Source organism: Tasmannia lanceolata, unplaced genomic scaffold (assembly GCF_043159265.1).
Source record: "Tasmannia lanceolata isolate RefF3 unplaced genomic scaffold, GAP_Taslan_0.1 ptg000015l, whole genome shotgun sequence".
In the NCBI taxonomy this organism is placed as follows: domain Eukaryota; kingdom Viridiplantae; phylum Streptophyta; class Magnoliopsida; order Canellales; family Winteraceae; genus Tasmannia; species Tasmannia lanceolata.
This window is the reverse complement of record NW_027518692.1, coordinates 37,882,501-37,895,822: the sequence shown is the minus strand read 5'-3', so window position 1 is coordinate 37,895,822 and position 13,322 is coordinate 37,882,501. Positions and strand designations below refer to the sequence as shown.

General features: G+C 39.2%; 1 protein-coding gene and 1 non-coding gene across 2 annotated transcripts; one reads left to right on the top strand and one right to left on the bottom strand.

Moving 5' to 3' along the window:
* Window positions 1–478: 478 nt before the first annotated feature.
* TRNAG-UCC (transfer RNA glycine (anticodon UCC)) lies at window positions 479–550 on the bottom strand. Its single transcript has one exon. It is a non-coding gene; the product is annotated as a tRNA-Gly (tRNA).
* A 1,960-nt stretch (window positions 551–2,510) lies between these two features.
* Window positions 2,511–7,454, top strand: LOC143846774 (phytoene synthase 2, chloroplastic-like). The gene is made up of 6 exons (XM_077355331.1): window positions 2,511–2,872; window positions 2,991–3,041; window positions 3,403–3,575; window positions 5,929–6,164; window positions 6,258–6,450; window positions 7,261–7,454. The coding sequence occupies exons 1-6, from the start codon at window positions 2,560–2,562 to the stop codon at window positions 7,414–7,416; spliced, it is 1,122 nt and encodes a 373-aa protein (XP_077211446.1). The 5' UTR covers window positions 2,511–2,559; the 3' UTR covers window positions 7,417–7,454.
* The last annotated feature ends 5,868 nt before the right edge of the window (window positions 7,455–13,322 follow it).

Here is a 13,322-nt window from a genome sequence, read left to right as displayed (position 1 = left end):
GTTTTCTAGATCAATGGAGAGTAGGGGTGCCTCTGTTAGGTTAATGGGATTACTGAATCGGGTAAAGAAACAAACTTTGTTGGTGGACTTTCTGAGTCTTGTATATAATTCACACACATATCATAACGTTATTATATGATTAAATTCCTAATTAGGGGCCTGCTTAGGTATGGGACTAGGTGGGAAAATTTTCTAAAAAAAATAAAATTAAAGAATGAATTTCCTCTTGACTTTGCTGGAATGTATTGATCTTAGTGGAGTAAATACTCATGAACAGAGGAGAGGACCTTCCAACTGAGACATGGAACATTTCTATGAAAAGGCCTCTCTTAGTTTAACCTTCTATGCAGCAAGCTGTTGATCGGATGGCTAGTATTGTCTGATCAATGAGTGTGATTTTTGCAATAGAACCCTCCATGGTAGGGCCCACCTGAATGTCTGTATTTAAATCTAAAAAATAAATAAAAAATGAACAGACTGCGTCTGCCGGGAGTCGAACCCGGGTCTATTGCTTGGAAGGCAATTATCCTAACCGTTGGACTACAAACGCTTTCAGATAAAGACTAGTGTTAAATTTACAAAATGATATCTGCAAACTCCACTGTATTGGTTGGCTGTTGATTGCTTTTGGGAATTGTAACAAAGCTTTTAGCACTTAATTAGAAAAGTACAAAATAAAAGTACAAATGAGGGGAGTGACTTTATAAAAACAAGGGAATGTTAATCTTATTTGGTATCGCCTCGTGGATGTACATGTAATAGCCAGAGGGACGGACTGTCTTAAGTGAGATCATGCCAATGTGGGGTGGGCCCGATCTGATAATTCCCACCTAAAATACATGTTATTATATTTATAATGAAAGTGATTAATTTTTAATTTTACTGCTTCGATCACACTGGTTTTTCTTTAAGTTTGGTTCTAATTTAAAAAATTTCCCCACTTGAGATTCTTCTCCTCTGAAATTGTCGATATTGAGGAGGAATCTGTCATAAGATCTGCTACTGTGTGAGAGTAGAAAATCAGTTTTTGGTGTAGAAAACAAATTTTTGGACTCAATTAAACATAAGTTTAGGGAAAATTGCCTCTCTCTCATATTGTCTTCGAATTTTCATTTTCATAAAATATGATGTCTTAGTTCCTTTTATCTGTTTGGATGCACAAAAGTAGGAATGGCTCAGAAGTTTTGCTTTGCATTTGGGTGCCACATCAGCAAAACCCCTTGTTTGGTTGCCAATATAGCATTGAAACCCCATAAGACTACTAAAGATGTCTCCTAGTTAATCATTCCTTGCCTGGTGTTATATCACCTTTGTCTCCTCCCTACAAAATCAAAGTAAAAAGCCAGAAAAAGGTGGCTTTTTTTCCTTGAATTCTTGGAATGATGTTTCTCGCTTTCTCTCTATGTATTGGTAATGACTCCCTCTACCACTACTCTACGAGGAAAATTCCAGGTACATCCAAGGCCTTGTCTCCTCAATGTTGACTACTTAGACTACCCTATGAGGTAAATACCAACAACCAACAGATCCGATGCACCAAAAACTGAGAAATTAAAAGTACAAACTTTCTATTTCCTAGCCTTATTTGGCTGCCATTTACTATCACATGCCGGTACTTCTTGGCTGTAAATTTTCCATATGCAACCTATTTTGCACTGGTTGAATTTCTTCTCATATCAAGAAAAAAGGGAAGTAAAGAAATGGGAGTCTACATTCCTTTTTCTTCTACTTTTGTATTACATGCAACCAAACCCATGGGATGTTTTGATAAAGGGAAAAAATTATGCAAAATTTCGATAGGTTGGAAATCCAGACCACAGGTTGGCAACCATATGACTATCCAATGGTCCAATAACTGTTACAGGGCAGACCAAGGTTTTAGTACTCTAGCCAAAGGTAAAGTCGTGATCGAACAGCTAGATTTCAGCCCACAATTTTCACAACATATTTCTCATGCAATCCAAATCAAGCCTACAGATTTTAGCAATCTTTGGGTTCAAAATCAAGGGTAATCTTCTTACAAGTGATAAATAAAAGAAACTCCACGTCTGATTTTTGCTGTCTTGGATTCACCACCCACGTACAAAAATCAAACAAGAAGCATCTTTTCGTTATCATATTATTACCCATCTAATAATAATTATTTAACCAATAGCCAATCCCATTGCAACAGAATAATAAAACACCACAGGCCCCTTTGCAATACTTCTCCAAATTGTATAGTTCACTCACTCCCATTGATGCAAAAGATGGGGCCCACACCAAATCAAATGTGTCCCATGACTCCCATTCCATTTAATCCGAATCCCACCATGTGCCATACCCACCAATGGGTCCCACCTTCTATCAATAGTTACAACAGGACCCACATGGTATCTGAGGATAATTAGATACTCAATGCCTTGTTACAAACTTACAAATACAGCTCAGGCATTAACTGACAAACCAGAATCTTTTTAACAATCCTCCCTGTCATCAACTTCATCTTCATAAGATACATACAACAAATATATAGATGCCCTTGGCTACTTTGATCTTTCTTCCTCCTCTACTTCTTGAATGAAAATGTGTTGCACTTCCTTCATTTCGCCGAAGTTATGCACGGGTTCTCGCCAGCGAAGAATTCAGACACCTGCACATTCGATCAGATGCAGAGCCCAAGTCACAATTTTTCCTAAATCTATTAAATTCTCTGAATTATCGATAAGCGGAAATCCGTTAACAGATATACGAGTAAACGATATCGCAGGAAGGCAGTCTCGACCCAACTTAGTGACTGCGAATAGACCGGAGTTTCCGGCAGATTTCTTAGCAGAAGCTTATGAACGATGCCGGAATGTTTGTGCAGAATATGCCAAGACCTTTTATCTCGGTAAATTGTTGGGGTTTTTTTTTTTCTTTGACCTTTTGAGGATTATATTTTTATTTTATTTCTCAATCTATTTTTCTGCAAATTTTTGAATTGGTGGTCGTATATCAACCAATTTCAGGATCCATGTTGATGACTGAGGAACGTCGGAAAGCTATATGGGCCATTTATGGTATGAAAATTTTAATTTTGTGAGTGTTCATGTGATCAGCAATGAAAGTTTCTTTATGTGAAACAGCCAATTACTCCAAAGGCTTGAGCTGTTAGAGTTGGTGTTATTTAATCATTTGTTGGCCAAGGAGTTGTTGAGTTTTGAACCTATATAGCTAAATCTACCGTGAGGCAATAGCTTTTACACCATGTGAAACAATCAATTACTCCAAAAGAGTAAGCTGTTTGAGTTGGTGTTATTTAATCATTTATACTTCAACACCTCTGTTTTCATTTTCATCTCGGTTTTAGGAGTCCGAATTTATCGTTGCTCGAAAAAGATTAATCTGGATGATTTGTGTTAGTGAAATGGGTTTGGGCAGTGTGGTGCAGGAGAACAGACGAGCTGGTGGATGGCCCGAACGCGACTCATATGAGCAAAGCTGTTCTAGACAGATGGGAAGAACGACTGGAAAACATCTTCCATGGCCGCCCTTTCGACATGCTCGACGCAGCTCTCACCGACACTGTCTTCAAATTCCCCATAGACATCGAGGTACCCAAGATGTTACTTTAAGTACCAGATGAATTTTCAAGTGGGATAATCATCAGTTAGTTTGGTTTGTTTTTTTTAACAATGGGATAATCTTCTCTTCCTTCTTTTTTTTTGGAATGGCGAAGAATTATATTAATAGAATAAGGAAACACGGGGGAACACAGCAATCAATCGAGATCCCGACAATCAATCGAGAGGATCAAAGGAATACAAAAACAAAAAAAGGCAACAAGACAGAGGGAAGAAAATCAAATACTTCCAATTCCGCCCTGAGGAACCTTCCCTCGCTAAGTAGTCAGCTTCCCTATTTTCCGATCTTCAAAGTGATATTTAGGCTCCTGCCGTTAGGTCCAATATTTCATCAATCCACGAGCAAACCACTAAGGATGTGATTCACTTCCCTTCAACCAATTTATGATATTCAATGAGTCACCCTCCAATATGACCTTATCTAACTTGTTTTGATCTATCAACTTGATTCCTTGATGCGGTGCTCTAATCCCCGTCTCATTGGAGTCCACAATCTCAATGGGCCCCGAAAACTCCCATATTGTGGCTTTGCTCTCGTCTCTTAGAGGGCCACCTACTCCTGCCATCCCAAGATTCCCCAAGTTTGAACTATCAAAGTTCAAGTTTAAGTCCACCACTAAGAGGCTCCCAACCCTGACTCCCTACTATTACTGAAGCCTGACCATCATTGCCATAGATTTTTTTTTAATGAAGATAACAGCTTTATTAAATAATAATGGATTACATGTGCACTTGATGGGGTAAGGATTGCTTCATAAAATGATTCGCTAGAAGCTCCTAATTTGGCTAAGAGATCAGCCAATTCATTGCCACTTCTAGGAATAAAAGAAAAAGAGCAAACACCAAACAAAAACATCTTTAATTTCATACTCTTTCTCCAACTCCCTACTCTTTAATTGAATTTGGAGATACCCAACTAACTTCAAACCAACTAAGAACCCGCTCCCATACGTGAGAAGTAAATATGCGGTGAATGAAGATATGTGAGGGAGATTCCTCATCCGATTCGCAAAGATAACACGTGTTCGCCAAATGACAGTGACAACCTTTCAACCTATCTTGTGTGTTAATGCTATGAAGAATCGCCGTCAAACAAAATGCCTAAACACTTGGGGGGATAAAGGGTTTCCAAATCGTATGCCAAGTAAAGGAAGAAGCTGATGGACTGCCCAAGAATCTAAATAGTGATTTAAATGAGAATACGCCATTAGATTCTTGTCCCCAAAATCTGCAATCAGATATATTCATAAGAATGTAGATCTCTTCCAATCTGCATAATAAGTTAGCATAACAAATAATCTCATGGTTTGTAAGGTTCCTGGATAATTCTATCCCCTGAACCACCCTTCCCCCTTTGAACACACTCAGATACCCTTGCATTTTTATTCCTAGCAATCCTAAAAAGGCTCGGGAAATAATGGGACAATGGGATGATACCTAACCACCTATCATTCCAGAAACCCACACTCTTCCCATTCCCCACCCGTAAATCTAACTCCCTGGGTGCTCCGTTTGGTTGTCGGGGGTGACTCAGAGAGTAGTGGAATGTGAAGTCAAAAGGGAGGACACAAGCACTTTGATTTGTCTAGAATTACCTAGGAGAATAGTGTAAGTAGTGTTTAATTGCGCAGCATATACTCGGAGAGTAGGAGAATAAGTAGGGGTGTCATTACGGAGAGAGGAGAGAGAGAAGGAAGAGAGAGAAATAGAGAGAGCACCATTCCCTAGAAAATTCAACCATTGCTTTTGGAATAATTTAAGGAGGGGACAAGGAGTCCATATCAGCAGAAAAGCAATTATTACATGGGAGACATCAAATGGAGTAAAAGGGGAGTCCAATGCTCTTTGGCATCCAAACGAGGAATTTGTCCTACGTGGCAGCTATTCTCGAACAAACTTCCAGGAAAATAAAAACCCAATGGCAACCAAATTGGGAAAGTATGAAAAAATAGGGAGACCCCCACACCCCCGAGTCTCGACCTCTACCTAGTCTACGCACCTGCCACCATACATGCCATAGATCATGCACAGATAATCTTCCTACTATTACCATCATGAATGATGACCTTATGAATGATCATGCGCAGATCATTCATGAGTTCTGACCATCCTGAATGATGATGACCAGCATTATCTCCCTACTATTACCTGTACCATCCATGCCATGGATTATCTTTTAATCTTCATATACGAGTAAATTATATAGATTAATAATCTTTTGGTGATTGAATCTTTGATTACATGTTCAGAACTCCCAAACTGTCACGGTAGGCTTGCTTGCTGCTTTGTTCCTTTTTTCTCATAATATTTTGAATTTTGTCAGCCGTTTAGAGACATGATTGAGGGCATGAGAATGGACATAAGGAAATGCAGATACCAAAATTTTGACGAGCTCTATCTTTACTGCTACTACGTTGCTGGAACCGTCGGCCTCATGAGTGTTCCGGTGATGGGAATTGCTCCGGACTCACTTGCTTCGATCCACAACATCTACAACGCAGCTCTCGATTTGGGTATCGGTAATCAGCTAACAAATATTCTTAGAGATGTGGGTGAAGAGTAAGTTCATATCAACAATAACGAAAACTTCTTCCAATAATGTTAGATTGTTCTTTACTCCAAATTTGATGTTGGGTTGCTCTTAATTCGCAGTGCACTACGAGGGAGAGTGTATCTTCCTCAAAACGAGCTCTCTCAGTTTGGGCTATGTGATGAGGATGTTTTCACTAGAAAGGTAACAGATGGCTGGAGGGAGTTCATGAAAGAACAGATTAGAAGAGCAAGGTTCTATTTCAACCAAGCAGAGGAAGGAGCTTCGCATCTTGATAAGGCTAGCCGTTGGCCGGTAATTTACAAATGGGTCCTTCTAAATTGTGTATAAAGCACACACTAAGCACAATATGCTACATAGTTGTGTAAATAACTAGAAAAGAAAGCCAGCAATATTTAATACATTTGCAAATGGAATAAATGCGAAAGCTTGAGCTTCCCACAACCCTCTCTACTTTATATAAAACCCACCCACCCTACAAACATAAAATTCCCATAATAAATACTATATAACCCCAAAAAGGTTCTTAAACAATTTAAATGTAGATTAGATATTAATCAAACAATTAAATTAAGAGAATCTATATCTATCAACGTTATTTAAAACCTTGTATTATAAATGTAAATTTCTTTATTTTTTTGAAATGAATGTAAAATTCTTTATAACCAATAATTATGTTAATTTTTTTAATGATAACCAATAAATATGTTTAAGACAAAGGCTGAGTTGAGTTGAGAACCAATAAATATGTTATACATGTAAATTTCTTTATGGTTATTAAATACCTTATAGATGTAAATTTCTTTATACATATATCAAATACCTTGCAGTATTAAATACCTTATAGATGTAATTTTTTTTAATACCTATATCGAACACCTTGCATTAAATTTTTGGAAATGACATCCCCCCCCCCCCCCCCCCGGGAGCATTTCTTCGTTTTCTTAAAAGTGAATTTATTTATTTAAAAAAAAAAATTAGAAATATCATTTTCATAAAAAATTTAATGCTCTAAAGCACATTTTCTTGTAATAGCAGTAACATTAATTAATGAAATTAGATTGTCTTAGCAATGTTATTGATCGTGGTTTGGTGATGTTACAGGTGTGGTCTTCCTTGTTGCTGTATCGTGAGATCTTGGATGCAATCGAGGAGAATGATTATGATAATTTGACAAAACGGGCGTTCGTCGGTCGTGCAAAGAAGATACTCATGTTGCCTTTGGCATACACTAGGGCTAGAACCATGCCTAACTTGTGATGCACAGATATGGCTACAACTGTTTCGTTAAAGATAGGTCATACCATGATTGTTGTACATGATTTTGGTCTATAACTTTTACTTTGGTACTTAATGAATGAAATATATTGATGAGAGGGAATACCAATTTAAATAGCAAAAGAAAGAGCCTAAAGGAGCCAATCTTATTCAATTATCATGAAGTACTAAGAAAACTATGACCATGTTTGTAAGTCATGAGAAATACTTTCCACCGAATATTAGTTTATCCAATGTTGGGAGAGGGAGAGAATTGAGAGGGCATCAATGAGAAAAGGGAGAGGAGTTTCAACCTCTTTGGATCGTGATGGGGTAAAAAATGGTGCAACCGTAGGATCGTGCCGCCTTTCTCCTGCTTATCCATAAAGAACTCTCATTAGTCTTCATCATCACCATTATCCATTATCAACACGCATAATTTACCGGCCGAATACGCTACTAATCTCTTGTGGTAGCCAACACATCACCCAATCAAAGGATTTGAACTCTCCTTCAAATGATTGAGAGAGTCCACGTGGCACATAAAGATAAAAAGATTACATGCAAAAGAGACAGATATATACAATAATACACAGCAAACAGATATTCATATTCTCTCCTATCTACTGGATACAGAAGAAAAAAAACCGAGGAAGGATCACCCCATTAAAGAACAATCGTAATTACCCAACAAGGTTGGTCTTACTACTAGAGAGGAAGAGGAAAGCTGCTCCTGCAAATCCTCCCCGTGGTCATTTTGAAATGTCCAAGAAGAACAGTGAGGAATCACAGGAAGACCATCATCCTCGACGACGATACCGGGAGAAAGACTGCGCCGCTTCTACTTCAACTAATAGTCATATGCCTCCCGAGGAAGGAGTTCATCAAATTAAAGTGCGCGGCCACCAACTGTTAGGCCGATTTCCCAAAGCCATGCCAATCATATTCGCTCAGGCCGACCCCGAGGGTTGCCTCTAGCTCATAAAGAGGGGGAAGCAACCTCGGCACAATCACTCGGTGGGGATCAATTTGCAGAACTCAAAGGCAAATTCGGGAAGTTAAGCGAGAACTCAAAAAACCTTATCCCAATGATATCTTGGACGAGTGGGAAAGGGAGACCTCCTCGCCCTTTACTTCGGATATGATCGGAGCCACATTTGATACGGCGATGGATCTAACACGATTTGGATACTATGACGATACTACCGACCCGTTGGAATTTCTACAAACTTTTAATAGAATAATGTCATTGTGCGGTGCTTCCGATGGTTTCATGTGTAAAGCATTTGCTTCCTTGTTGAGAAAAAGTGACAGTGATTGGTACCTACGTTTGGAGTCCGACTCCATCAGCTCCTTTCACGAATTTGGTAGAAAATTCACGACACATTTCGCCAACAATCGCTTCTCTCATGATCCCGCAGATGCCCTCCTTGCTCTTCGTCAAGGGAAGAGTGAAACCTTGAGAGACTTTATGGTTAAATTCAATGCCGACTTGTCCCAGGTCACCAAGATTGATGTTTAAATGGCGGTAGCTGCATTAAAACACACCACCACTGACCAAAATTTAAAGGTGCATCTCACTCTCAAACCGCCCAGAGATTTCCAGGAGCTCGCGTCTAAAGCCAACAAGCTCATCCGAGCGGAAGAAGCTTGTAGTCACGATCGGAATAGTGATTAGGCAGGCCCCAGTGAAAAGAAGAAAGAAGACCGCAAGGGATCGAGCAGGTTAAGGATGGATGACAGATCGGCAATTTGGAATGCAGTCCCTATCTTTAAAAGATTGGGATACACTCTCTTGAAAGTCCCCTTATCTCATGTTCTTTTCGAGATAAGAGATCAAGGTCTGTTGACCCCCCAGAAGAAAATGAAAACAAAATCTAAGAAGCGTTTTGCAGGAAAATATTGTGATTTCCATTCAGATCATGGTCATGAAACAGATTATTGTTACCACCTCAGGTTACAAATTGAAAAATTGGTTGGAGAAGGCCAATTAAATCATTATGCCGGCTCCCGACCACGCCGCTCAGGAGCCGGCATCGTTCTCCACGACATTCTAGCAATAGGCACCATTCCCGGAATCGCCGCCACCTCCAGGCATCATCTCCAGGGGGAATCCGCGAAGATAGGCCCCGTCACCATACTCCCGACCCCGAACAACCTCCTAATGTTGCAGGAAAGATCAATATTATTGCCGGGGGGGGGCCTGCGGCTAGAGGACCAATGACAGCAGGCCGTCGTGAGTATGTCGAACGGATACTTTCCCTTGAAACACCGTCAAAGAAGGCCCGAATAGAATCTTTAAAGGTGATGAAGTTATTTCTTTTTCTAATGATGATTATGAAGGACTGTAGGTTCCCCATGATGATGCATTGGTTATTCGACTGATCATTTCTAATTACTACGTCAGGAAGATTTTACTCGGTACCGGCAGTTCTGAAAATGTGCTACATAGTGGAACGTTTCAAGAAATGAATTTGGGCGAGGACAGGTTGGGAGCGGCAGAGTATTCCATTTCCGGATTTCCGGGCGCATCAGTAAAGATCAATGGTAAAATTGTAAACAGTGAGGAATTAGATCATCTCTCTTTGATTTCAGAAAATAAATTGTCAACAGTGAGGAATTAGAGATCTAGATGTATGTTTTGGTATTTGCACTCATCTCTTGGATGTATGTATCGCATCGATTAGCCAAAAATTGGGGGGTCATTGCATTAGCAGGAAAACCTAAGAGGCAATTTCCAAATGTTCCTAGAGGCTAAAGGGATCCACCTGAATAGAGAAATGACAGTCGTTGGATGGAGGAAAAATATTTACCTGATCGGGGCTCCAACCCTAGCAGGGAATCCTTCGGTCGATGTCGCAATCTCGCCTTCAACATCTCCATCCGACAAGATTTTCTTCGTATCCTCGACCGAAATACGATCGAGAGGATGACTCGGGTGACTCAGCCTTCGAGTCAAAGGCGATCCTTGTTCTTGCCGGAAGAATCCATTCTGGGCGGATTCTGAAGGGATAAGAAATTTTCGGAATAAGGTGTTTGTGGGATTATGGTTTTGAAGGAGGGCGAAATGGGGGATTAATTTAGGATCTGAGGTGGGTTTTCGTGGGGATGTTGAAGAATTGCCGAACTAGGGATTTAGGAAACACAATTGATGCGGAGAGAGAGAGAGAAAGAGAGAATAAGGTGTTTGTGGGATTAGGGTTTTGAAGGAGGGCGAAATGGGGGATTAATTTAGGGTTGGGGTGGGTTTTGTGGGGATGTTGAAGAATTGCCGAACTAGGGTTTTGGGAAACACCAGAGAGAGAGAGAGAGAGAGAGAGATTTTCTTTACAGCTCCGAAATATGTTGTAATTGCAGGAAAAATAGAGATGTTGGGAGCGTTTTATAGGTTTCAAGGAGGGGTGGAAGGTCTAAAATGGAGAGAGAGAGAGAGAGAGAGGTGTTTGTGGGATTAGGGTTTTGAAGGAGGACGAAATGGGAGATTAATTTAGGGTCTTCAATGCAGCTGGGTGTCCCAAGTGATGAAAATGGGCGCATTTATCATTTATCCTATTCCTCCGATCTATAGAGAAACTCCATATAATCAAACTTCTATACATCAGATGGCTAGGATCATCCTATGAAATGATTTTTGGGGCACAACCTATTTACATTGTGGCCCATCAAATGGACAGTCTGGATCATCCTATGGTGAGAGTTGTACGGACCATTTTGAAAAATAGGGGGTGAATGTTGTAATAGAAGGGGGTGATTTTATCACTACCCAAAAATTTGTCTTTTTACCATTTCGCGGTTGGTATGTTGCATCTGACAGCAGCCACAGAGGCTCACTTTTCAGCAGATTTTGTCTTCATTAACTGTGTGGCTGCTGTCAGATGCAACATACAATCTGCGAAATGCCTTCTTGCAATGGACGCTAGCAAATCACTAATTATGTAGACCAACGGGATGCCCATGGGACATGAGTCATGACACCAGGACCATGTGTGGGTATAATTGCAATATTCCACCCGATCAATGGTCATGATTATAGGCTTTAATTTTCCAATGCAAGTTTATCATTAATTATTTATAGGCTTTAATCCTGCAAAACAAAAAGGGAAATGATATCAGCACAACCGTTTATTGATATTTTCACTTACCCATCTTGTCTTTTATTATTTAAAGAGCTGTGATTCCTGTGAAAGGTTATTATATAGTTCCCAAAAAGCTATGAAAATCAAATTGAAAAAAGAAAAAGAAAAGAAAAGGCTAGGTTTATGAGATTACTAAAACATTGTTGTGCTGATATCATTTCCAATTAAAAGGGGTCTCTGGTTTTTAGGCCCTACTATTTACCATAGAACTAGCATGGTTTTAAATTTCGACCGAGATCCTAAATTTCGGGTTTCTGTTGAGACCGAAACCGAAATTGGTAATATCCAAAACGGTATTTTATTTCAGCCAAAATTTCAAAAATTTAGTCGAAATTTCGTTTATCTTCACCAAAAAAATCTCAATTTATTTATAATTATTTAATATTATCCCAAAATTCAGCCAAAATTTCAAAATTCCTGCCGAAATTCTGTATAAGAGAAAGAAATCTGAAAACGACAGCTGGTCTCCTTCTCTTGTCTCCCATCCAAGGTTTCAAATTTCGGTTTCGGAATGCGTTTCGTTACTCCTTGAAACCGAAATTTCAGCCGAAATTGAACGAAATCAAATCAAAACAATATTTTATCTCGTAAAAATTTTGACGAAATTTCTGGAAAATATTAATTAAAGCTGAAAATCCATATTTTTTTGGAGATTTTCCTGAAATGGGAATCGAAATATCAAAATTTCGACCGAAATTTTGTACCGCTTTGAGGTTACCCAATTTCGATTTCAGGGTTGACCGAAACCCTAACTTTCGGTCGAAATTTAAAACCTTGCTCCCATCTACAATTTTGAAGAAATCCAAGATTCTAAAATCCGCGTACCCAAACGGCCTTTATTTACAAATAGATTTCCATGTAAGAAGTTGTATGCAAGTCATCTATATTCCACATCAATCACACCACAATAACAAACATACCAAGTACGTTTCGTACCCAAGAAGCTTCTGTGTCACATGTTAACTCTATCGAGGGTTGTAAATTTGTAAGTAGGATAAACATGAGGAAATACCATTATAGCTACAATATGTGGCTCTAACTTCCTTACAAATAAATATGAGGACATAATGAAATGGCCAAAAATAATCTCCGGGGTCAAAGAAGCCTAAAATTACAGTGCAGCAATTCTTCCAAACACAGTGAAATTGATGCATAATCAATTACACAACATGTTTCCACTGTGACCTTATTCATCCAAAATCTGCGACCTCATTCACATGCTTCAACCTCGAAATTACATCACCATATAGTAAATCCCCTCACCATGGCAATTGAATATTATGGCACAAGTCAATATTCGATATCTCACGATTGGATTAGATTGAGATTCACCGTTGGATCATCTAGGTGGTATATTCGCAAGTTGGTTAAGTGAGGTAACCTATCAAAATCAAGCGCTTAGATTGAATTAGAAATTAAACTAGATTAGAAGAAGCCTAGGATTTTCTGGGCACAACCAATCTACGAGGTAGGATATTTTCTTTTAACCCACCATTAATTTAAGGGCAAGGATCCATCTATGCTGCGTGGCCATCTAAGAGGCAAGATCTTTTGTTTTAAAGCGCCATTGATTTAAGGGTTAGGATCATCTTTTCTTTTAATTCGCTATTAGTTGCAAGTTTACCGTTGGTTGTGATAGCGACTTTGAGCGCGTGTGTTGATTCTTGGCTGAGCTGGCACTATTTTTCTGTCACGTGGAGTATTAAAAACCATTGACCGATGTCCCATTAGACATCCAACGGCCACAATGCTATTTTCAAATCAAAATTTAAC

What these genes read in the sequence shown, in the direction of transcription:
- LOC143846774 (XM_077355331.1), top strand. Translation starts at nt 2,560, where the DNA reads ATGAAAATGTGTTGCACTTCCTTCATTTCGCCGAAGTTATGCACGGGT. An exon ending in TGCCAAGACCTTTTATCTCG is followed by an intron (nt 2,873 to 2,990) that starts GTAAATTGTTGG and finishes AACCAATTTCAG; the next exon opens with GATCCATGTTGATGACTGAG. An exon ending in AATTCCCCATAGACATCGAG is followed by an intron (nt 3,576 to 5,928) that starts GTACCCAAGATG and finishes GAATTTTGTCAG; the next exon opens with CCGTTTAGAGACATGATTGA.